Genomic DNA, 23,777 nt, shown 5'->3' with positions numbered 1-23,777 from the left:
GCACCATCAAGCTAAGCTCTGAACTGAACTATTTTTATGGATAAACTGTATCTAAACTTTCTACCAAACAACTATTACACTTAAAAATATGTTAAAAGTGGCTGGAGAGATGGCTCAGTAGTTAACAGCACTGATTGCTCTTCCACAGGTTCTGAGTTCTATTCCCAGCAACAACTTGGTGGCTCATAAGCAACTACAATGGGATCTGATGCCCTCTGCTGGTGTGTCTGAAAACAGCTACAGTGCACTCATATGAATAAAATAAAAATCTTAAAAAATGTTATCTTGGGGCTGGTGAGATGGCTCAGTGGGTAAGAGCACCCGACTGCTCTTCCGAAGGTCCGAAGTTCAAATCCCAGCAACCACATGGTGGCTCACAACCACCCGTAATGAGATCTGATGCCCTCTTCTGGTGCATCTGAAGACAGCTACAGTGTACTTACATATAATAAATAAATAAATAAATAAATAAATCTTTAAAAAAAAAAAATGTTATCTTAAAATTTCTGAAGCCAAGTGAAACCTAAGTGATAACACGTGCTGGTGAGGATGTGGAGAAAGTGGAAAAGAGCCTTCAACTCATTGGCACAGGGGCAAATTTCCTAAACAGAACTCCAAGGGCTCATGCTCTAAGATCAAGAATTGATAAATGGGACCTCATGAAACTGGAAAGCTTCTGTAAGGCAAAGGACATAGTCAATAAGACAAATCGGCAACCTACAGATTGGGAAAAAATCTTTACTAACCCCACATCTGATAGAGGACTAATATCCAAAATATATAAAGAACTCAAGAAGTTAATCACCAAAAAAAACAAACCACCCATCAAAAAAATGGGGTTTAAAACTAAACTGAGAATTCACAACAGAGGAATCTAGAATGACTGAGAAGCACCTAAAGAAATGTTCAAAGTACTTAGTAATAAAAGAAATGCAAATCAAATCTACCCAGAGACTCCACCTTACACCAATCAGAATGGCTAAGATCAAAACCTCAGGTGACAGCGCATGCTGGCCAGGATGTGGAGAAAGAGGAACATTCCTCCATTGTTGGTGGGATTGCAAACTGGTATAACCACTCTGGAAATCAGTCTGGCGGTTCCTTAGAAAATTGGAAATAAATCTACCTGAAGACCCAGCTATACCACAAGAACATGTGCACCACGATGTTCATAGCAGCCTTATTCATAATAGCTAGAAACTGGAGGCAACCCAAATATCCCTCAAGGGACGATGGTTCATTTACACAATGGAATACTATTCAGCTATTAGAAACAAGGACATCATGAACTTTGCAGGCAAATGGATGGAACTAGAAAATATCATCCTGAGGTAACCCAGACCCAAAAGGACATGCATGGTATATACTGTTAAGTGGATATTAACCAAAAAGTACAGAATGCCCACAATACACCCCACAACACAGACCCAAAGAAGTTAAAAAGGTCCAAGTGAAGATGCTTAAATCCCACTTAGAAGGTAGAACAAAATAATCATGGGAAGTAGCAGAAGGGAAAGCCCCAGCTTGGAGAGGGGAGGGGGTAAAGGGTGGTAGGAGCAGGTATGGGAGGAAACAGTAGAGGCCCAGAGGGCCAGAATGAATGGAAATATGCAGCTGCTGGGGGTGGGAATTACCTCTACAAAGTCCCAGAGACCTAGGATAGGGGGGCCCAGATGGCAACTCTGAAAACTAAGTGAACAGAGGATATAGCTCAGTGGTAGAGTGCATACTTAGCATGTGCAAGGTCCTAGGTTCAAGCCCTACTACCTCTATCCAGAAAAAAGGGGGCAGTGAAATGGATCAACAGCAAACATCCTGGTACCAAGCCTAGAGACCCACATTTGATCCCAGGAACATGGCTGAAGGAGAGAAATGGTCCCAGTTGTCTTCTGACTTCCATATCACATGTCCACACATACAAAAAATTAAAAATATAAAAAAGTAACAGCCAAGTCACACTATTATATTTTTAGATTTATTCGCTATCATTTAAGACATTGTTAAGATTATCACATTCTACCTATATATCTCCATGTACTCATGTGAATATAGCCATGGATCCTATAGTGAGCTATATCCTTACTTTTTACCTTGCTTGGTAACAGGTATTTTTACCATTCACTGTTGTGAATACTAGGCTGCTTAGTCCAATGTCTTCCAGGGAATTCTATCTACATCTTCCAATATCATCATAGGCACAAGGATTTAAATACACACTGCCATGCCTAAAGTTTATGCTGAAGATGCAAACTCAGGCTCTCACACTTATACAAGTACTTTACTCACTAAACAATTTCCCCAGCCCTTGTCTATTTTACAGGAACAAATATTACCAGGAATGGTGGCATGTGCCTGTAATCCCAGGACTTGAAGGATCACAAGTTCAAAAGATGAACATATCTATTTTATTCTTCAGGATAAGCATGGTTACTCTATCAATTACTTTGATCTTTTTCAAATTAGCTTCTACAAAGTAAACCCATTTTTTTCTGCTTAATACAAAAATGCTGTCTCTTGAGATTATGATCCTAAAAATGCTGATTTTTCTCACCAAAATGTTACATTGTTAGCATTTATTATTCAAAAACATCTAATACTTGAGTCTTAACATTTTTTTACAATTTCTTGTTTTGGAGTTTTGTTTTGGATTTTAAAGACAGAGTTTCTCTGGGTAGAAAAGGATGGCCCTGAACTCAAGATACACCTGCTTCTGGCTCCCAAAGGTTAGAATTAAAGGCATTCACCACCACTGCCCAGTTTTTGCTTTTTTGAAATTTTAGTACAAAACTGTGAAGGCTATAGTTTTCAAAGTTAGGGCTCACTACATATTCAAAGTTAGGGAAACCTCAAACATTTACTAAAATTAGGATCTAGACACAACTGTAATGTTTATGCCACAAAATCCTTATAATATTGTTTAAATATATGGGTTTATACTGTTCTACAAAAACATGTCATGAATTTATTTTGATTTTATCATATCCCATGAACTGGACTTAGGGGTATTTTAAAGTGTTGAGAGTTTATTTTTGTAATCCAACAACTTTATCCAAAAATGCAGAAAATTTTTCTGGCTGGCCAGGAGGATAACATTTCAGTGTTGATAAATCCATTGACTGTAACAGCCCAGGAAGCGTGCTAAAACAAAAGAAGAAAAATATCAGGTAACATGAGAGAAAATTCTGGAACTTATCTGCTGCCTGTTACCCATTTGATGAATGAACGGTTGTGCTGCCAATACAAAGAATACTATAAAATGTCAAAAGAATTGAATAGACATTCTTTTTGTTTTGTTTTTCGAGACACGGTTTCTCTGTGTAGCCCTGGCTGTCCTGGAACTCACTTTGTAGACCAGGCTGGCCTCGAACTCAGAAATCCACCTGCCGAGCTTGAATAGACCTTCTTATCTGGGTCAAATGAAGTGTTTCAGAAATGTCATTTAAAGGAAAATGTATTTATATTGTTTTGTAATACTCTCCAGGACCACACAAATATAAAGCAAAATTTACAAGAACAATAAATAAAACCAGAAGAAAGTAAGCAAGGATGACTATAATAAATCATTCATGCAGACTGTAAGAAAACTTTTTACATTTAAATGTATTTACTGTATATTGGTGGTCTACCTGCATGTATGTCTGTGAGAGGGTGGGAGTCAGATCTCATAGAACTGGAATAACAGTTGTAAGCTGCCGTGTAGGTGCTGGAGATTGAACCAGGGTCCTTTAGAAGAGTAGCCATTACTCTTAACCACTGAGCCATCTCTCCACCCCATGAGAAAACTTTTTTTTACTGAAAACTGTGGAAAAGAAATGATTTAACTACACCAAAAATATAATAAATGCTTCATGATACTTTCATTTGAGTAACTTTTCTAGAAGATTCTGAAATTTATCGTGTCCTAACTTTTATATTGATACAGATATAACCATAAAAGTAATCTCTCTATAAGGTCATTTACTTTTTTAAAATGCCACATTAGAAAAGTTTTTAAATCAAGCAACTTGGAATTACTGACCTGGCCCTTTGGCAAGCTTCTAGTGTCCCAAAGAAGAACAGAAAAAGCATTTTTCTTCAAGCTTCTATTGCGGATGCTGATGAGTTCCTATCAAATTCTAATCCACTTCATAAAGCAATATTCCTTACCAAATCCCTTTGCTTAAAGAGCTTCAGTGGCTTCTCATTAAACAAAATAGTGTTAGAACTTACATGAGCTATGCCCTCCCAGTTTCACACTTCGTCTTCGGAACAATGCTCCTACCATATGAACCTCCCCTGTTCCTCAAGCATTCGAAACCCCAAGTTCATTTCTATGTTAAGGCTTTTTAAACTCATCTTCCTATAACTGGTTCTTCTAACTTAGGACTCACTGCAAACATCAGGGCCATAGCCTCTCCTGAGGTCTACCTAATTCTTCCTTACCCCAGCCAAGATATCACCCTGTTTTTTTATCTGTAGCGGAAGTTTACCATGTGAAATTCTACCACCATAATACAAACGCAATGCTTGCCACTGTGCCCTGAGCACTTAAAACAGTACCCACTTTATGTTAGGTAGAAGAGAGTATGTGAATGAATTAATTTAGGGCTTCCAGTGAAGTTACTAAAAGTCTAACATCAACTGACAACTAAAATTCATTATATACATATATGAAACTGTCAAAATAACTTAACTATCCCTTAACTAATAAAAGTAGGCACCTTCTTTAACCAGTGAAAACCCGAGTAGTACTAGTGAACTACAAAACTAAGATTCTTGGAAACCTGCACACCCTTATGTATATGTACATTCACACACTCAAATTCACAAAGAGTTAGCTGTAAAGACAGGGCAAAGAACACAGTCAAAAGCAACAAATGAAAAGTTTTGGATGAGAAAAATCAAAGTATAATTGATGAGTATGAAAAAGGTAAAAAAAAAAAATCAAATGGTTTAGGCAGGTGGCTAATAAGAGCAGGAGGAGGATTTAAGGCAAGAGGACAATAGATCTGTCTCTAGTATACCTGCAGGTACAATAAAAGAGATGGCCTTCTTTGTGCAACTGCTTTGCCAATTCAAATTGATGATTGTTCATTAACTTTTCATTTACAACTACCACAAGTGGTTTGCCTTTCTCCAGACTCTCCAAACAGCTTCCTGCACCTGCAAAAATAAAAGCTACTGAGTTTACTGATATACTATATCATTATAGTTTTTATTCTAAACTTGAATAATTTAGTCATTGTTACAGTTTTCATTCTAACTCGAATAATTTAATCCACGAGACTGTATGAACCAAATGACAAGTGTAGGTCAGGTTTAATGGCACGTGCCCCAAATCCCTAGCACATGGGAGACTGAAGCAGGAGGATCATGGATTTAGGAGACTTAAACAATATACAAAAAGAATTCAAAGCAGAGCTAATGGCATACACACATAAACATACTATGATGCTATACATTTTACTAATGTCTATTCCTTTGGGTTTTTTGTTTGTTTGCTTGCTTGAGACATGGTCTTGCTGTCCTAGAAATCTTTGTAGACCAGAATGGACTCAAAGACCCACCTGCCTCTGCCTCTGGCTCCCAAGTGCTGGAATTAGAGGTGTGTAGAGAGGTGTGCACCACCACCACCCAGGAGTAATGTCTATTTCTAAGGAGTTTTCTCTCCTCAAATTAGTCTTTGAAAAAAAGGAGCATGTACCCCACAAACACCCATAACAATCAAAACTACACTTATCCCCACAAAATAATTTTTCTAAAGTACTAGGAATCTCAGGGATTCCATCAGGTTGATTCTCTGAAAGCTATAAATTACTAAAACTATAAGCATAAAATATATATTTAAAACATAAAATAGCTTTCCGCCATCTTGGTGCCTGTGGAGGCCTGCTGGGAACAGGACTTCTAACAGCAAGTATGTCTGGAAGGCTGTGGTGCAAGGCCATTTTTGCTGGCTACAAGTGAGGTCCCCGGAACCAAAGAGAGCTCACGGCTCTTCTTAAAATTGAAGGTGTTTATGCCCGAGATGAAACAGAGTTCTACTTAGGCAAGAGATGTGCTTATGTGTATAAAGCAAAACACAATACAGTGACTCCTGGAGGCAAACCAAACACAACCAGAGTGATCTGGGGAAAAGTCACTCGGGCCCACGGAAACAGTGGCATGGCTCATGCTGAATTCCGAAGCAACCTTCCTGCAAAGGCCACTGGACACAGAATCCGTGTGATGCTGTATCCATCCCGAATTTAAACTAATGGAGAGTAAATAAATAAAAGTAGATTTGTGCTCTTGAAAAAAAAACATAAGATATTTTCTAAGTTGATGCTTATGTCTCTGGATGTATAATTTTTAAGTATAAAATTTTAATTTTATTACCACAGGCTACATAAAAATAAAGAAAATGCTACTGTGTTTATTTTATGTACATTCAACAGAAATATTAAAAAGACAATGTCTTTTTTTAAGATTTATTTTATATATGTGAGTACACCATCACTGTCTTCAAACACACCAGAAGAGGTCATCAGATCCCATCACAGATGGTTGTGAGCCACCATGTGGTTGCTGGGAATTGAACTCAGGACCTCTGGATGAGCAGTAGGTGCTCTTAACCACTGAGCCATCTCTCCAGTCCATAAAGACAATCTTTAAATGGCAATTTCAACAACTACAACCCTACCACTGAAAAGGCTTAATGTCCTTCTGATCTAAGCCCAAATACTTATTTCAGATTTACAATGATATGATTATTGCATACATTATCTTTCCCCCATGTTTACTATAAAACTGGGCTAAAATAACTTCATAGCCTTCTCTTACCAAGAAATATCTTGCTCGTCACTAAAGTTCTCTATATTCAAGTAAGGCAAACAATTCTAGTAAAATGGGGGCTGTGATGAGTTTATTCTGTGTAATTAGTTTACAGATGTTTGAGACAGGGTCTCAGCCCAGGCTGGCCTTCCCCTCTCACTTGCTGTACTTACAGGTATAAGCCAACATGCTAGGCACGTACCTTACCACTGAATTACATATCAAGCCCTCTTTAATTCAATCTGAAAAAGTGTCTACTTCTTTTAAAACACAGACCCCCAAGATTCTCAGATACTTTACCTGCGTGGCTAATGACAAGATCAGCTTGCTGAAGGTCTTCTTTCAAAGAATCCTTATACCTGTAAACATCCAGAGTGAATGACTCAGTACGGAATGGTTTGGGCACCACAGTGCCTCTACCAACTTGGAGGACAAGATGGTTGTAACCCAGACTCTCGAGGATCTAAAACAGGAAAATAAGAAAACGGCGCTTTTAAAGGCGCTTTTAAATTCTTTCGAGAACGCCAGTCAAGCAAGCCCCAAGTTGCAGCTCAAAAGCAGCAGCCAGACATGTGAAAGCCATCTGCGGCCTACCAGTTTTCAAAATTAACCCTTTTTCCCCCAAGTCAGGGCACCGCCAAGGAACCTCACTTACCACCCACCAGCACAAAACAAGTGGAGCACAGAACAAGTGTACCTTGAAGGAGGAGGAGGAGTGGAGGAGAACGAGGTGGGAACCAAGGGAGGAGCTTGTTTAGGTCCCACCAGAAGAGCTGAGTCACAACAAAGCAGTAGGGGGTCACCGCCTGAGCCACCCAGAGGGAAAGACCCTCTTTACCTGTTCAAGGACTCGAATAAACAGCACATCAGGGCAATCAATTACTGGCTGGGAGTGGTCTGGAGCCAAAGTGCAACAGGATGACCTGCTACCAGGTGGGGAGAGGGAGGGGGTCTCGAGCCAAAGTGTCACGGGGCCACCTGTGGCGCGCGAGGAGGGGGTCTCGAGCCAAGGTGTCACGGGGCCACCTGTGGCGCGCGAGGAGGGGGTCTCGAGCCAAAGTGTCACGGGGCCACCTGTGGCGCGCGAGGAGGGGGTCTCGAGCCAAAGTGTCACGGGGCCACCTGTGGCGCGCGAGGAGGGGGTCTCGAGCCAAGGTGTCACGGGGCCACCTGTGGCGCGCGAGGAGGGGGGTCTCGTGTCACGGGGCCACCTGTGGCGCGCGAGGAGGGGGGTCTCGAGCCAAGGTGTCACGGGGCCACCTGTGGCGCGCGAGGAGGGGGTCTCGAGCCAAGGTGTCACGGGGCCACCTGTGGCGCGCGAGGAGGGGGTCTCGAGCCAAGGTGGCGCTAGGCAACCCTTTTACCGGCCTGGAGACGTGGGCCTGAAGCACTAAAGGGCAACCAACCATTACCAGCCCGAGGATGGAGGGCGTGGACCGAGGTGCTGCAGGGAAAACCAATACCACCACGAGGGGGCTGGGGGGGGGGTCGCCCACACACAGACCCTGCAGGGCAGAACCGCGTCCCGCCTGAGAGGGGGGCGCCTCGCGGACAGAGGCACAGTGAGGGAAAACCGTTTGCCATCCTAGAGGAAATGGGGGGTCGTGGGCCAAGGCCTTACGGTCGGTGGGAAGGAGGGGGAAACATTAACGGCTTAAGGGGATGGGGTCAGCGCCAGCGCCTCAGAGCAACCTGTTCCCTGGTGGAGGGGCTTAAGTGGGGGAGTCGCGGACGAAAGGGCCGCCAGCAAAACCCCTGACTGGCCTGAGAGGGTGGGAAGTCACAGACAGGGGCGCCAAGGGGCCCGACAGAGCTTCGGGGAGGGACCGAGCCACGGAAGCCAGACGTGGAAGTAGTCGAGGCCCGGGGAGGAGGCTCCGGGAGGCGCAAGGGCTGAGAGGAGACCCAGCAGGGGCGGTGCTGGAGAGAGGCCGTGGGGAGACGGGAGTCGCAGGGAGAGAGTGCCAAGGGACACATGACAGTCGTGGGGGAACGCCGTGGGAGGGCCAGTGAGGTCGCATGAAGGGGCTGAAGCGGGAGGGAGAAGAAACGGCGGGGTGGGGGACTGGCGGAGCCGTGGGCTAGGGCACAGCAGAGCAGGAGCCACAGCCGCCAAGCTTCCTTTCAGCTCCCCCGGCGCCTCGGGAAGGCGAGCAGAGCTTAAAGCGGCCAGCACCAAGCAGCCCGAGCTGCCCGCCGCCCGCCGCCCGCCGCCCGCCGGCCGCCCAGCCCCGACTCACCTGAACGCAGTCGTTAGCGACCACCCGTGCGACGAGCTCGTCGAAACTGGTGGTCCCGACAGTCACAAACGCTCTCTTCATCGCGCGGGTTCCAGATTCGGAATTGCGGGAGCGGATGTGACGTCAGGCGGCTCGCACCAATGCCAGAGGGGAAACGGGAGGTGGGGGGAGGAGGCGGAAGTCCATGGCGTGCGGCACGCTGCCTTTGGGAATGCGTCCGGGAGAGGCGGAAAATTCGACTCGCTAGGGCGCTCCCTCCTTCCCCAGCACTACCAAGCAGTAGTGGGTGAAGCGCTTCAGGCATAGAGCCTGCGGGTTGTCCGAGTCCCAGCATGGCCGGCAATGCTTTATACCCTTTGCAGGTAGCGCAGGTGTTAGCTATCAAAAAGTATGGAAACTTGCCAAGTGCAATTTCTGTCGACTGAGAAAAAGGAGACACCCTGAACACCTACTAAACAGTGTTTAAGTACCGCAAATCTTGCCCTGATAAGTCTGAGATGTTCCTGTGACAACATAAACGTCCACTACTCTTGGTTCGTATGAGCCTTTTGCAATAAGAATAGCTCTTGTCAGGCAAACCTTACTAGATCTTTGAGGTGCACTTTTAGCCCTGGCATAGTAGTTCACGAGTCAAGAGGACTGATTGCTGGGAGCTCCAAGTCAGCAATAGATAGATAGATAGATAGATAGATAGATAGATAGATAGATAGATAGATGATAGGCAGGTAATGAAGACTTAGAAAAAAAAGATAAACATTCAGCTACAGTAAATGATATTGGACTGTTTTGTTTTAGCTCTGCTGTGAAAGTAAGGAAGTGAGGTTTTATTTGATGCATTTATTTTGGATAGTTTTTTAAAGACAGTGTATCCGGTAGCCCAGGCTGACTTAGAATTCCCTATATAGCTCAGGATGACCTTGATCTGGTAAACTGGCCTGGCAGCGTCACAACTATGGGTTCTTGGGATTGGTTTTTTGTTTTTTGTTTTTTAATCTTTTTTTTCTTTTGTTATTTTTTTAATTTTCTTTGGATTGGTGTTTTAATGGACTGTAATAAACAATAACAAGCTGTAACACTACTTGGGTGATCAGAGGCTGGGGGAAATGATTTTTTTTACTTAATACTCTTCATGGACCAAGTATTATGGTAGATAAATCTCGTCTCATTTTGTCAGACATTGTTTTGGTGCTGTTAGGAAGAGCTAGTGCTTAGATGAGCTGAAGTGTCATAATGTTGATATTTTTCTTTTAACAGGACCTCAAGATTTCTGAAATTCCTAAATTATATTACTTTGTTTTATCCAATCTACTTCCATCTATGCTAGCATGCAACAAAGATCCTGCTCTCTGAGCCAGGGAAATGGCAGCTTAGATGAAAGCACCGGTATCTAAGCCTCACGACCTGACTTCATCCCCAGGACCCATGTGATGGGGGTAGGAAACCAACTCCTATAAGTTGTTTTCCAGCCTGAGACATGCTCAACATAGCGCATGCACCACCCCCATAGAGAATCAAATACTTAAAGGTAACGCACGTGTTTTAAATTGTTCTTTATCAGCTCCGCACAGTAGCACACAGCTGTAATCAAGTTACCCAAGATTGGATGAGAGCCTCAGCCAGGTAACCAGACCAACTAAGCTAAGCCACCCACCAATATTCAATAAGTCGACTATAGAGCTAAGTAGACTTGGACCAAAAGCAGCTGAGGTATCTATCTGGTGGTGGAACAATATGACTGCACACCGCAGTGGTGACCAGCTCCACTTTCTTGAGAGCCATCTACAAGGACAAGAGAAGCAGCAGTCCCTGCTCTCCCAACCAACAACAGTGAGGTCTTCATGCCTGCTCACCCAAGAGGAGAAGGTGGTGTCCATTTACTAAGCCTGCCAGGGCATGGAGTGACCTCTGCAGCCAAGTGAGCCATGTGAAGGAGTCAGGAGGGGAGGGGCTCCAGCTCCAGCCTGAAAACCTTCAAACCTAGCTGAAGCTGCGAAACATGTCAAGCGTTTCACATTTGCCAAGCCCGTAAGTGCCTGCCCAGCCCCCACCCCCATCTACATGCAATTTTAGTTTCCTCCCGAGGATACAGGGATACAGGGAGTGGAGTCTGCTCTATCCAGCAGCAAAACCCAAAGCCAGCAAGACTGATGCCCGATGGCCTCCTTTCCTCTCCCAGAATCCCAAACTGTCTGTCCGTGTTCCCGGGGGAGGAGGCTGATCCGCACCAGCCTTAGTCTTTTTCCCTTAGCAAGCTCTACCTTGGACGGTGACTAACCTTGCTTTTGTCCCAGGGGTCATGATCCCAAAGCCCTCTGTTCTGTCTTGCCACTGAACGTCCCCAATTTCCCTGTCCCTGGTCACTTCAGACGAACGAGGGAGAAGAGGAGCCTCAGTCTCTCTGGGTGTTTGTACTAGCTGGCTTTGTCCTTGAGAGAACCGGAATGTAGCACATAAGCGGACCCCCTCAGCATCCATTGGAGTACCCCACCCTGCCACTCAGTGGAAAAGGGGAAACCCTGTGTGGATGAAATTATGAGTGGGTGTGTGTTGTTGACAAAGTGTCGGCCAAACTTCAGACCCAAGGGAAAAGTATCCCAGCACTTGAGGCTCAGAGGGATAGCAAAGTGTGACTGTTGGTAGTGAGTGCAGAAAATGTCCTCTGGAGCTTTCTTCCCATAGATGTTTAAGGTCTGACGACTGCCAGTGCTGATCCTGAATGAGTAAACAGCTCTGGAAGCCTATCTGTGTGGTTCTGGTGACTGGAGTTTGGGGGAGGGGAATACAAGCAAGTGGAAGAGAGGGAGCCAGAGAAAGCAGATTAAAGAAGCAAACAGGTCCTGTGACCCTTCCCCTTCCAAAGTGCATCTTTCTGGATCCGGACCTGAGGCTTAGGTTTAAATAGAGGGGAAGCGGAATGGATGACTCAGCAGTTCTGGTTAGGATGTAATCCGGCTTATCTAGACTTCAGTCTGTCCTGCAAGGTGGTCTGACAAGTTGGGAGAACTAGGTGAGATTTTGTTTCCTGATAGTCAAGTCTCAGCTCTGGCTGGCATCAGGTTTCAGCTCTCCTCTCGGAGCAGGAGATTGCCTGGAGGAAATTCCAGTTCCTTGGGGACCAATGTTGTAACTGTGTAATAGTCAAAGGAAGGGGCACAAGCACTTCGAGTATCTTCATTCCTACCAGAATGGTTACAAATCTCCCCAACTAGGAGACAGAGACAGGGAGAGCATAGCCAGAGAGAAGGACATTTGGGACTGTCCACAGTGGTCAGGACCCTGAGCCAGGTGAGAAGTGGAGAGAACCAGGTACAGCAGCCTGGAGGCCCAAGAAAGAGTGGTGACAAAATATGACTGGATTATATAGGGATGGGAAGGTAGAGGGAGGGCAGCCCAACCCCTGGGCTGGAGAAGCTTAGGGAAGGGGGTGGAGCATGCCAGCCTGGAGGGCCCTGTAAAAGATAGGGACAGAGGGATGCTGGGAGAACCTGTTTGGCCAGGTCCACTTTGATATGTTAAAATAGGCACCTCAGCCTTTGTCCCCTGGTTTGAGACTTAACAGTGGCCAGACTGGTCTCCAAGTGACCCTGTCTCAAAAAGAAAAACTTATCATTTACAAATGTTGGAGACATGACTATGTCACTTAATAAAAATCAATCCATTCAGAAATACTCATTAAGCATTTACTCTGTGTATGTCCTTCATACTAGATGCGTGAGTTCCAAATTATGATAAAGTACTACAAGATAGCACTGCCAATCACAAGAGAATGACAGATGCTGTGGAGAGGAACCTACTTTAGATGGAAGAAGGAGCAGTCACTACAAACTGAGTTCTTAACATAAGGGAGTAGCAGAAGGTTACATCTGCCAAAGATTACATGTGAAACTTGTGTATCTTTTATCCTAAAGGCTGCCAGCAAGGCAAACATGTCTGCCTTTTTGATAAGAGATCTGGTAGGCTTAACTAGCCAATGAATTGACTAATGAGCTAATATGGTGACAGCTCCTTGGGGTAAGGAGCTAGTCGTCTGTCTTCTAGCTGTCAAGCTGCAATTAGCTTGCCTGTCAAGGTAATCAGATGTCTGGGGAGAATAAATTATCATCTAGATATCCTATATTAATTAAAATGACATAGCTTAGTCCATAGTCCACCACCCAAACAGTTCTCCAGATCCTTGTGGACTCCATCGCAACTCAGGCCCAGAAAATGAGGCTTTTTTTGCCTGTGGAGGAGGAACATGGAAGAAATGACTCACCTGTCTTAGGCAATATTATTAGTATTCCTTCTAGGCTTCGCCGCACAGTTACCAGGTGTGCCTGACTCAGTATAAAGGGGGCTGCTTGCCCCCTCCTCTCTTTTGTTTTCTTCCCCATCTGTTCCTTCTGACCCCATTCCCCTCACCCCTCCACACGTGTTCATGGCCGGCTCACGCGCTCTCTCTCTCTCTCTCTCTCTCTCTCTCTCTCTCTCTCCCTCTCTCTCTCTCTCTCTCTCTCTCTCTCAGGTCAAAAAAGTTGTTTTGCACACAATTACAATGACTTATATTTATTAATCGTATTAATCACTGTTGAGTGTTTATTATGTGGTAATGCCTGTGATAAGTACTTTTTCATGAGTTATTTAATGAAAAAAAGGTTAGGGTAATTTGACAAATGAAAATACTGCTCTAGATTTATTTGTAGTCATAGCATAATTTTAAACAGTGTGCCTACTTTATAGTGTTCTTTCACTATTATATTAATATAATCATTAATATATTAATATAATCATTAATGTGTTAATATAATCATTAATATGTTAATATTTAAAGTCATCCTACACACTTGAATTTGAAGGTCAGCAACTTGGAAACACAATTTGGAGCTTTGATTTAATACTTGTAATAAATTTGTAAAGTACAGAGCCATCCACCATGAGCTTGTGACCTTTACCTGCCTTAAAACTCCCAAGTTCTTTGAAGTTTCTGTATATATCCGAAGCACACAAGAACTCTGTGTGTTTAGTTTTTTTGTCAGTTTGACACAGGCAAGGGTTATCTGCAAAGAAGAAACCTTAATTGAGACCATGATTCCACATAAGATTGGCCTGCAGGCAAGTCTGTGGCGACATCCTTGGTTAATGATTAATGTGGAAGGCCTAGGCCACTGTGGGTGGTACCATCCCTGGGCTGGTGGTCCTGAGTTGTACACAGAGCAAGCTGAGCAAGCTATGGGTAGCAGGCCAGTAAATAGTGTTCTTCCTTGGTTTCTGTTTTAGTTCCTGCCTCCAGTCTCCTGCCTTGGCCTCCCGAAACCATCCCTGTGATCTGGAAGTGTAAGCTAAATAAAGTTTTCCTGCCCCAAGTTGTTTTTGACCAGTGTTTAACACAGCCACAGAGATATTAGGCTACTGCCCCATTTAGATTAGAGGGAAAGTCCCAAGGCAATGAAAGGATGTCCTCAAAACAAGTGCATAAGCAAATTTCCAACAGGGTAAGTGATAGTAAATCTTTGGATTATATGTCCATCACATAGGGGAGGAGTACATGTTGTGTGTGTGTGTGTGTGTGTGTGTGTGTGTGTGTGTGTGTGTGTTACAATGAAAAAATTCTATACTGAAGGTACAGAGTTAAGTTAGTATCCTAAACCTGCCAGCACTTTGAGTTCCATGTCTAGCAAGGCCTTCCTTCAGGACAGACCACCTCTACAATGAGAACAGTTATCTATGATGGAGACACTAGCCCTGGAAACAGATGATCTGGTAGAAATCCAGTCAAACCCCTTGAGTCATCATAATGATCAAAATTTTATTTACCTTGCTATACCACCTGAGCTGAGACACTGTTAGGTATAACCATACCTTAGCCAAGACTGCCTATTTTTTCTGTTACATTTATACATTTATGTGTTTGTGTGTGGGAAGGGATGAGAGTGTGTGCGTGTGTCATAGCCCATGTGGGGACGTCAGAAGACAATTTGTAAGTTGGAACTCTCCTTCCACTATGTGCTTTCCTAGGATCAAACTCAGGCTGTCAGACTGGGTGCCAAGAACCTACAGTACTTGAGCCATCTTGTGGGCCCTGATTTTTTTGTTTGTTTGTTTGTTTTTTGTTTTTTTCAAGACAGGGTTTCTCTGTATAGCCCTGGCTGTCCTGGAACTCACTCTGTAGACCAGGCTGGCCTCGAACTCAGAAATCCCCCTGCCTCTGCCTCCCAAGTGCTGGGATTAAAGGCATGTGCCACCACCGCCTGGCTGTGGGTCCTGAATTTAAAAAAAAAAAAAATTTTGGTGGTGTGGGAGTGTCTTAAACACTCTAGGGTTTGCTATGTAGCTGGGAACAGTCTTGAACTCCTAACGTTTCTGTCTCCAGCTCTTAAGAGGTAGCTTTCAGACCTGGCCTGGTGCAGAACTGGTTTATTATGCGTACCTCCTGACTCTGCTCTAACTCTTCCTTTCCTTTTCTTTTGTTTGTTGTGTCCGGCCAGCAGACTACAACCTGGGTTCTAGCCTGGAAAGGCATTTTGGAAACCTGGAAGAGAAGAGGGGCTAGGTGGCGAGAGAAAGGAATGTAGCCAAGACAGTTACTCTGATCAAGGCTCAAATTTTATTGTTGCGACACTAGTTATGAAGGAAGGGGGAGGGGACCCGATTCCCGCCGAATAATCTCTGGTCCAGTAGAAAGGTGCACGTGTGTGGCTCCGCAGGTTCCAGCAGTGGGCGTGGCAGAACGAATGAGCAGGAAGCTCCACCCCTGAGCAAGCAGGTTTCAGGCTGGGGGAGGGGAGACTACATTTGTTTTCTTTTTTTTTCAAGACAGGGTTTCTCTGTGTAGCCCTGGCTGTCCTGGAACTCACTTTGTAGACCAGGCTGGCCTCGAACTCAGAAATCCGCCTGCCTCTGCCTCCCAGGTGCTGGGATTAAAAGGCGTGCGCCACCACGCCCGGCCCTTTTCTTAAATGTAAAGTTTGCATCAGCATTCCAAGAAAAATGTGGAGTTACTGCATTTTTGAGTGTTCCTCTTCCCAGTGCACATTTATGAGATATCTTTTCTCTGCTTTTCAAAACAATGGACCTTAGACATAAATAATTCTCTAGAAAGCACACAGCAGTTAATCTTCTCTGAACCTGATGCTAGGTTTAGAGTGAGGAATTTGTATTAGTTTTTATTGTGCAGGGATGCACCAGGGGGTAGGCATGGTAGTGTTCCCTTCAACCTCAGCACGGGGGAAGCAGAGTCGGGTGAAGTTTGAGGCCAACCTGATCTACATAGAGTTCCAAAGCAGCTAACTGGACCCTTTCTTTAAGAAAGAATAACAGAAAGGAAAAGGAAAAACAAAAAAGATGTTCCTGGCTTAGCCTTTAAGATCACAGGCTGCTCTTGCAAAGGAACCCGGTTTGGGTCTCGGCGCCCATATAGTGGCTTAAGACCATCCAGAACTCCAGTTGCAGGGCCTTCAATGCCCACCTTTGACTTACTCCATTGCCAGGAACACAGGCGGCACAGAGATGCGCGTGCAGGTTACACATTCATACACACAAAATAAATCTGACATCCCAGCACTCGGGAGGCAGAGGCAAAGGCAGGCGGATTTCTGAGTTCGAGGCCAGCCTGGTCTACAGAGTGAGTTCCAGGACAGCCAGGGCTATACAGAGAAACCCTGTCTCGAAAAACCAAAAACAAAAAATTATGAAAAAAAAAAGAATACAGTAGATTTCTTTCCTAGTTGATGTCTGCTGAAAATATTTGCTGTGCATTATGGGGGAAATATCTAAAGTATCTAAAGTGCCTTCCTCTTTTTTTTTTTTTTTTTTTGGTTTTTCGAGACAGGGTTTCTCTGTGCAGTTCCTGGCTGTCCTGAAACTCACTCTGTAGACTAGGCTGGCCTTGAACTCAGATATCCACCTGCCTCTGCCTCCCAAGTGCTGGGATTAAAGGCTTACGCCACCACTGCCTGGCTGGCCTTCCATTTTATTAGTACTCCCATAATCCAATATTGAAGATAAGGAAGACAGGGCCTTCAAGGGCCAAGGATTTTTTTTTCCCGTTTTTAAGAAAGAATATCCTGGGGACTGGAGCGATGGCTTAGCAGTTAAGAGCACTGACTGCTCTTCCAGAGGTCCTGAGTTCAATTCCCAGCAACCACATGGTGGCTCACAACCATCTGTAATAAGATCTGATGCCCTCTTCTGATGTGTCTGAAGACAGCTACAGTAACTCATATAAATAAAATAAATATTTTTTAAAAGATAAGGAAGATAATACATGTGGTTTTTTTCCATATTTAAGTGGCATTTCATATCATATCATATCATAAAAAATAGGACATTGAAGAACTCAGGAATTGTACCACCCATAATATTCTAATTGGAAATAGATTCATATGTAACATTGCATATACCCTTTTATAGTCTGTATATTTAATGTCTGCCAAAGTGAAAACAATAGGATTTTTTGTTTGTTTGTTTGTTTTTGTTTTCGGGAGGCAGAGGCAGGCGGATTTCTGAGTTTGAGGCCAGCCTGGTCTACAGAGTGAGTTCCAGGACAGCCAGGGCTATACAGAGAAACCCTGTCTGGGAAAACCATAAAAAAAAAAAAAAGACAAAAATACACAAAAAATCTTTAACCTACAAATTGTCCTACAAGATGTGCTGTGGTGGGGATTTGCCTGCTCTTCCGGAAGTCCTGAGTTCAATTCCCAGCAATCACATGGTGGCTCACAACCATCTGTAATGAGGTCAGATGCCCTCTCCTGGTATCCTGGTATGTCTAAAGACAGTGAGAGTGTACTCATATACATGAAATAAATAAATAAATAAATCTTTTTTTTTAAAAAGGGCTGGAGAGATGGCTCATCGGTTAAGAGCACTGACTGCTCTTCCGAATGTCCTGAGTTCAATTCCCAGCAACCACATGGTGGCTCACAACCATCTGTAATAAGATCTGACACTCTCTTCTGGTCTGTCTGAAGACAGCTACAGTGTACTTAAGATATAATAACAAATAAATCTTTTAAAAAAAATAATGAGGCTGCTGCTTTAAAAACAATAGCAGCAACAACAACAAGGATGTGCTGGGATAAAATGGCACAGAACTCGTGGGAGTGGCCAACCAATGACTGGTCCAGATTGAGAGCCATTCCATGAGAGAGGCTGGATAGCCCAGGGACATAAGATTAAACTCAACACAGTTGAAAAAAAAAGAGAGAAAGAAAGAAAAAGAAAAACAAAACCAAGTCAATGAACGATTCCTAAGACATTCTGCAGTACTTATAGATCAGTGCCAAGCCCAGTTGTCATCAGAGAGGCTTCACCCTGCAGCTGATTGAGACAGATGCAGGGTCCCACAGCCAAGCATTAGGCTGAGCTCAGGGAATCTTGTGGAAGAGGGGAGGAAAGATTGAAGGAGCCAGAGAGGTCAATGCAAGAAAACATACAAAAGCACCTAGCCTGGGCTCATAAGGGCTTTCAGAGACTGAACCGACAATCAGAGAGCATGCACCCATGGACCTTTGCACAAATGTAACAGTTATGTAGCTTGCTCGTGTGGGATTCCTTACAGTAGGAGCAGGGGCTGTCTCTGAATCTGTTGCCTGTTTGGGGGACCCTTTCCTCCTACTGGGCTCCGTCATTCAGCCTTGATAGGAGAGGAGATGCCTAGTCTTACTGGACCTTGATATCCCTACTTGATGGCTGGCTCATTATCCACGCAGGCTGGCCCTTTTATGTAGAGAAGTGCAGGAGGAGTGGGCGGGAGTGGACAGATCGAGGAGGAGGGGCTGGAAGGTGCTGAGGGAGGGGAAACTGCAATCTGGATGTAAACAACAGAGGGCTTGATACATGTATGAATTCAGACTGTAACAGCACCCAAAAGACCTGCCTGGGTTCAAAACCTGAAAAACAAAAATCCAGCATTGAGAAGAGGAAATATTCACACAAACACCCCTACCGGTAGTCATCAAGAAGCTACTTGCATTTGATTCCACTGGGAAGGGGAAAAATCAATTTTCCTCAATGAAATGTCATTTGGAGTATTAACCACACTCCATGCCCAGGATCAGTTGGCCAGCACAAAATAGACTCCATGTTTTTAGGTTTTATTGTCTGTTCGTTTTTGTGTGGCTTTTTTTTCTCTTACTAATTTTTGTTTGTTTTGATTTTTTTCTTTTTTATAAATAGCAGATAAGAACTGCTATTCTTATTATGACTTAATTACCATGTCTTGAGGTACAGTTCTTTCTTTCTAAAATTAACTTATTTCCATCTCAGCCACAGTGTCTTCTTCCTCCTCACCTCCCAGTTCTTCGTGGCTCCTCCCCCATTCACTCCTCCTGCCTTTCTCCTCTGAAAAGAGGAGGTCTCCCATGGATATCAACCCCCCTTGGCATAGCAAGTTATAGTAAGACTAAGCACCTCCACTCCTAGTGAGGCTAGAGGAAGCAGCCCAGTGCAGGAAAAGGATTTATATTTTTTATTTTTATTTTTTGAAGGGAGGAGGGGAGAGAGAGAAGTTGGGTGGGTAGGAGAGGTCTGGAAGAAGTTGGGGGAGAAAAATATGATTAAAATATATTGTAAGAAAAAATAAAATAAAAATCATAGATTGGATGCATTTCCTTTTGAACTTTATAGATACAGATTTATATAAAATGTTTTTTGTATCTGCTTTCTGTAATTTTTTTAAAGGTTTATTTATTATTGTTATATGTAAGTACACTGTAGCTGACTTCAGACGCACCAGAAGAGGGTGTCAGATCTCATTATGGATGGTTGTGAGCCACCATGTGGTTGCTGGGTTTTGAACTCATGACCTTCGGAAGTGCAGTCAGTGCTAACTGTGAGCCATCTCTCCAGCCTGTGCTTTCTGTAATTTAATGATATTTTTCAATACTCATTTATCCTGTTGTATAGTGTAGTACACTTATTTTCATGCCTGTATAGCTTTTTATAATTTTACTATTCTACAATTGTATTTAAACTCTATTCTACACACACACACACACACACACACACACACACACACACATATATATATATATATATATATATTCAGATACACCAAAAGAGGGTATTGGATCCCATTACAGATGGTCTTAGCCACCATGGGGTTGCTGAGAATTGAACTCAGGACCTCTGGAAGAACAGTCAGTGCTCTTAACCACTGAGCCATCTCTCCAGTCCCCAGATTCTGTTTTTTTTTTAATTTTAATTTTTTTGTTTTGTTTTTCGAGACAGGGTTTCTCTGTGCAGTCCTGGTTGTCCTGCAACTCACTCTGTAGACCAGTCATGCCTCAAACTCAGAAATCTCCCTGCCTCTGCCTCCCAAGTGCTGGTACTAAAGGCAAGTGCCACACTGCCCAGCAGTTTGATTTTTCAAGACAAGGTTTCTCTGTCTAAGAGCCCTGGCTATCCTGGAATTCATTCTGTGGATCCTCACACTCACATAGATATATGTCTGTCTCTGCCTCCTAATGGCTGGTACTAAAGGCCTCTGCCATCATGTCCAGCTGTTTACTAAAGATCTCAAGGACTAGAATACTAAAAATTTTAATTTAGAAAAATAATTTAAAGATAATATCTAATTATATTTAGTTGTGTTGCCTTTCCCTCCTCCTAAAGCAGTTTTCCTTTCACTGTTACCTTTTTTTTTTTCTGCATACGTGTCAGTCTCATCACTAGACTCTTGTTAGGTAACAATCTTTGACATAGAAAACTATTTGCATCCCCTTTCTGTCAAAAGAAAGTCATTCTAGGACTAAAGAAATAGCTCAATAATTAACAGTGGTTTCTGCTCTTACAGAGTACTCTTAGTTGGGGCTGGAGAGATGGCTCAGCGGTTAAGAGCACGGACTGCTCTTCTAAAGGTCCTGAGTTCAAATCCCAGCAACCATGTGGTGGTTCACAACCATCTATAATGGGATCTGATGCCCTCTTCTGGTGTGTCTGAACACAGCTACTCATATACATAAAATAAATAAAATTAAAAAAAAAAGAATACTCTTAGTTTATCTTCTAGCATCCACTCAAACAAGTCACAAGTGCCTGGACCTTCTGGACCAGGAGATTCAACCTCCTCTTGGAGCCTCTTTGGGCACATGGCATTCATCTCCACATACACTTTCACAGACATGCATACATGCATATTTTATAAAAATTATGAAATCTTTTAAAAGTCAATTTGTGGCCAGAGAGATCTCTGAACAGATAGGAGGACTTGCAGAAGGACCCATGATCTGTTCCTTGCACCCACGTTAGGCAGCTTACAAGAGCCTGTAACTCCTGCTGGCCACCTTTGGTAACTGCATGTACATGGTACACATACACAAATTTAGGTGTACACACAGACACTTAATCACAGGTAAGAAATACTCATTCACATCATATCTGCAGTTGCGGTATTTTGTCCTGTCTTTCTCTTAAGAAAACTTGCTACACTTTTAAAAAGTTGGTATTTCTATGTATTTGCTCATTTATTGATTTGTAAATGAGACTTGATGTTACTTATGTTATGCAAATGTGGTATAACAAAAACAACAGCCAGGCATGGTGGCACATGCCTTTAATCCCAGCACTCGGGAGGCAGAGGCAGGCAGATTTCTTTTTTTTTTTTTTTTTTGGTTTTTTGAGACAGGGTTTCTCTGTGTAGCCCTGGCTGTCCTGGAACTCACTCTGTAGACCAGGCTGGCCCCAAACTCAGAAATCTGCCTGCCTCTGCCTCCCGAGTGCTGGTATTAAAGGCGTGCATCACCACGCCTGGCGGCAGGCAGATTTCTGGGCTATACAGAGAAACCCTGTCTCAAAAAACAAAAACAAACAAACAAACAAACAAAAGTACCAAACCTATGCTTCCCCACTTTTTCTTTTTTTTTTAAGATTTATTTATTTATTTATTTATTTATTTATTTATTTATTACATGTAAGTACACTGTAGCTGTCTTCAGACACTCCAGAAGAGAGCATCAGATTTTGTTATGGATGGTTGTGAGCCACCATGTGGTTGCTGGGATTTGGTTGTGAGCCACCATGTGGTTGCTGGGATTTGAACTTTGGACCTTCAGAAAAGCAGTCGGGTGCTCTTACCCACTGAGCCATCTCACCAGCCCCCCACTTTTTCTTAAAGCTAAAAAATGAAGCCAAAGGGGCTGGAGAGATGAGATGACTCACTGGTTAAGAGCACTGACTTCCAGAGATCCTGAGTTCAATTCCCAGCAAGTACATGATGGCTTACAACCATCTATAATGGGATCTGACACCCTCTTTTGGTGTGTCTGAACACAGTTACAGTGTACTCATATACATAAAAAAAGAGGTCAAAGAATTTACTCATAAAGAACCAATCTGTTTAATCCCAGCACTCGGGAGGCAGGGGCAGGCGGATTTCTGAGTTTGAGGCCAGCCTGGGCTACAAAGTCAGTTCCAGGACAGCCAGGGCTATACAGAGAAACCCTGTCTCGAAAAAACAACAACAAAAAAAGAAGCAATCTGGGTGGGTAGTGGTTCACAAATTTTATAGTAGCACTTGGGAGGCAGAGGCAGGTGGATTGCTAAATTTGAGGCAAGCCTGGTCTATCAAGAGTTCTAGGACAGCCAGGAATATACCAAGAAACCTTGACTCAAATGAAGAAAAAGTGGAGAGAAAGAGGAGTAGGAGAAAGGGGAGGAAGAGGAGGAGGAGGAGTGACCAAGCCTGTTCAGTCAGTCAAAAGGTTTTCCAGTGCAGGAGTGAGGATTAAAAAGAAAAAAAGACACCAGGCACTGGTGGTGCACGCCTTTAATAGCAGCACTTGGGAGGCAGAGGCAGGTGGATTTCTGAGTTTGAGGCCAGCTTGGTCTGCAGAGTGAGCTCCAGGACAGCCAGGGCTACACAGAGAAACCCTGTCTCGAAACAAACAAACAAACAAACAAAAAGTACACTGTAGCTGTCTTCAGACACTCCAGAAGAGGGCTTCAGATCTCATTAGGGATGGTTGTGAGCCACCATGTGGCTGCTGGGATTTAAACTCAGGACCTTGGGAAGAGCAGTCAGTGTTCTTACCCAATGAGCAATCTCACCAGCCCCAATTTTAGACTATTTTAATTACGTGCAAGAAATAAGGTTAAGCAGTACAATAAAAACAGTCAAGGAACAAGCAAGGCAATAAACAAAGTCCCGCAATCACAGTTTCTGGAGGCTTATCAGGATGACCAAGATATCTGAGCCTACTTCCCTGTCCTAGCCCAAAGTCACATTCTTGCCTGAAGGGTACTTCTTTGTTCTAGCCTAAAATTAGATTCCTACTTGAGCTTACTTCCTTGACATGGCCCAGTGTCAGATTCCTGCCTGAAACCCATTTCCTTGTCCTTGACGAATGTCAGATTCCTGCTGAGAGGCCCCAAAAGCTCCAAAGAGGAGGAGAAGATAACCCCAAGTCAGCAAATATAGTATGTGTAGTACTATTTTCATGTATGTATGTATGTATGTATGTATGTATGTATGTGAAAGACCTCCAAAGGGAGAACCTCACTCAAGTCTCAGGATAATAGTGGACCTCCAAGAACTCATGAGAGACCAAACTTGACGCAAACCACACGAGGCTTTATTGGGGGAAAGCCAGAGCTCTGGGGACGACTCATATCCCACACAGGGGTAGAGGAGTCGACCCGGAGGGGAAAAGGGTCCCAGTTTTTATAGGCCCTCAGTGGGGGGAAGGAGAAGGAGGGAGTAGGGGATTTCCAGATCTAAACAATGTAAAATGATTGATTTCTCAAGAAATGGGTATGGGAGGGAAACAA

At 43.6% G+C, this 23,777-nt stretch overlaps 1 protein-coding gene, 1 long non-coding RNA gene and 1 pseudogene across 3 annotated transcripts in view; 2 read left to right on the top strand and 1 right to left on the bottom strand.

Moving 5' to 3' along the window:
- Alg13 (asparagine-linked glycosylation 13) overlaps nucleotides 1–9,188 on the bottom strand; it is a 56,485-nt gene extending 47,297 nt beyond the window's left edge. Inside the window, exons 1-4 of one of the 2 annotated variants that reach the window (NM_026247.3) lie at nucleotides 9,033–9,188; nucleotides 7,093–7,255; nucleotides 5,004–5,142; nucleotides 1,957–3,138 (exon numbers count right to left, since the gene is read on the bottom strand). In NM_026247.3, coding sequence (NP_080523.2) covers nucleotides 3,024–3,138; nucleotides 5,004–5,142; nucleotides 7,093–7,255; nucleotides 9,033–9,113 — 498 coding nt within the window. In that variant the 5' untranslated portion in view covers nucleotides 9,114–9,188 and the 3' untranslated portion in view covers nucleotides 1,957–3,023. Of the gene's footprint in view, nucleotides 1–1,956; nucleotides 3,139–5,003; nucleotides 5,143–7,092; nucleotides 7,256–9,032 lie in introns of those variants that run through there. The other variant, NR_037145.1, reaches the window with a different exon arrangement.
- Gm2214 lies at nucleotides 5,846–6,273 on the top strand (annotated as a pseudogene).
- Gm33235 lies at nucleotides 9,173–12,708 on the top strand. The gene is made up of 2 exons (XR_878274.2): nucleotides 9,173–9,565; nucleotides 10,287–12,708. It is a non-coding gene; the product is annotated as a predicted gene, 33235 (long non-coding RNA).
- Nucleotides 12,709–23,777: the final 11,069 nt, after the last annotated feature.

This window comes from Mus musculus, chromosome X (assembly GCF_000001635.26).
Source record: "Mus musculus strain C57BL/6J chromosome X, GRCm38.p6 C57BL/6J".
Classification (NCBI taxonomy): Eukaryota; Metazoa; Chordata; class Mammalia; order Rodentia; family Muridae; genus Mus; species Mus musculus.
This window is presented reverse-complemented; position numbering and strand designations above follow the sequence as displayed.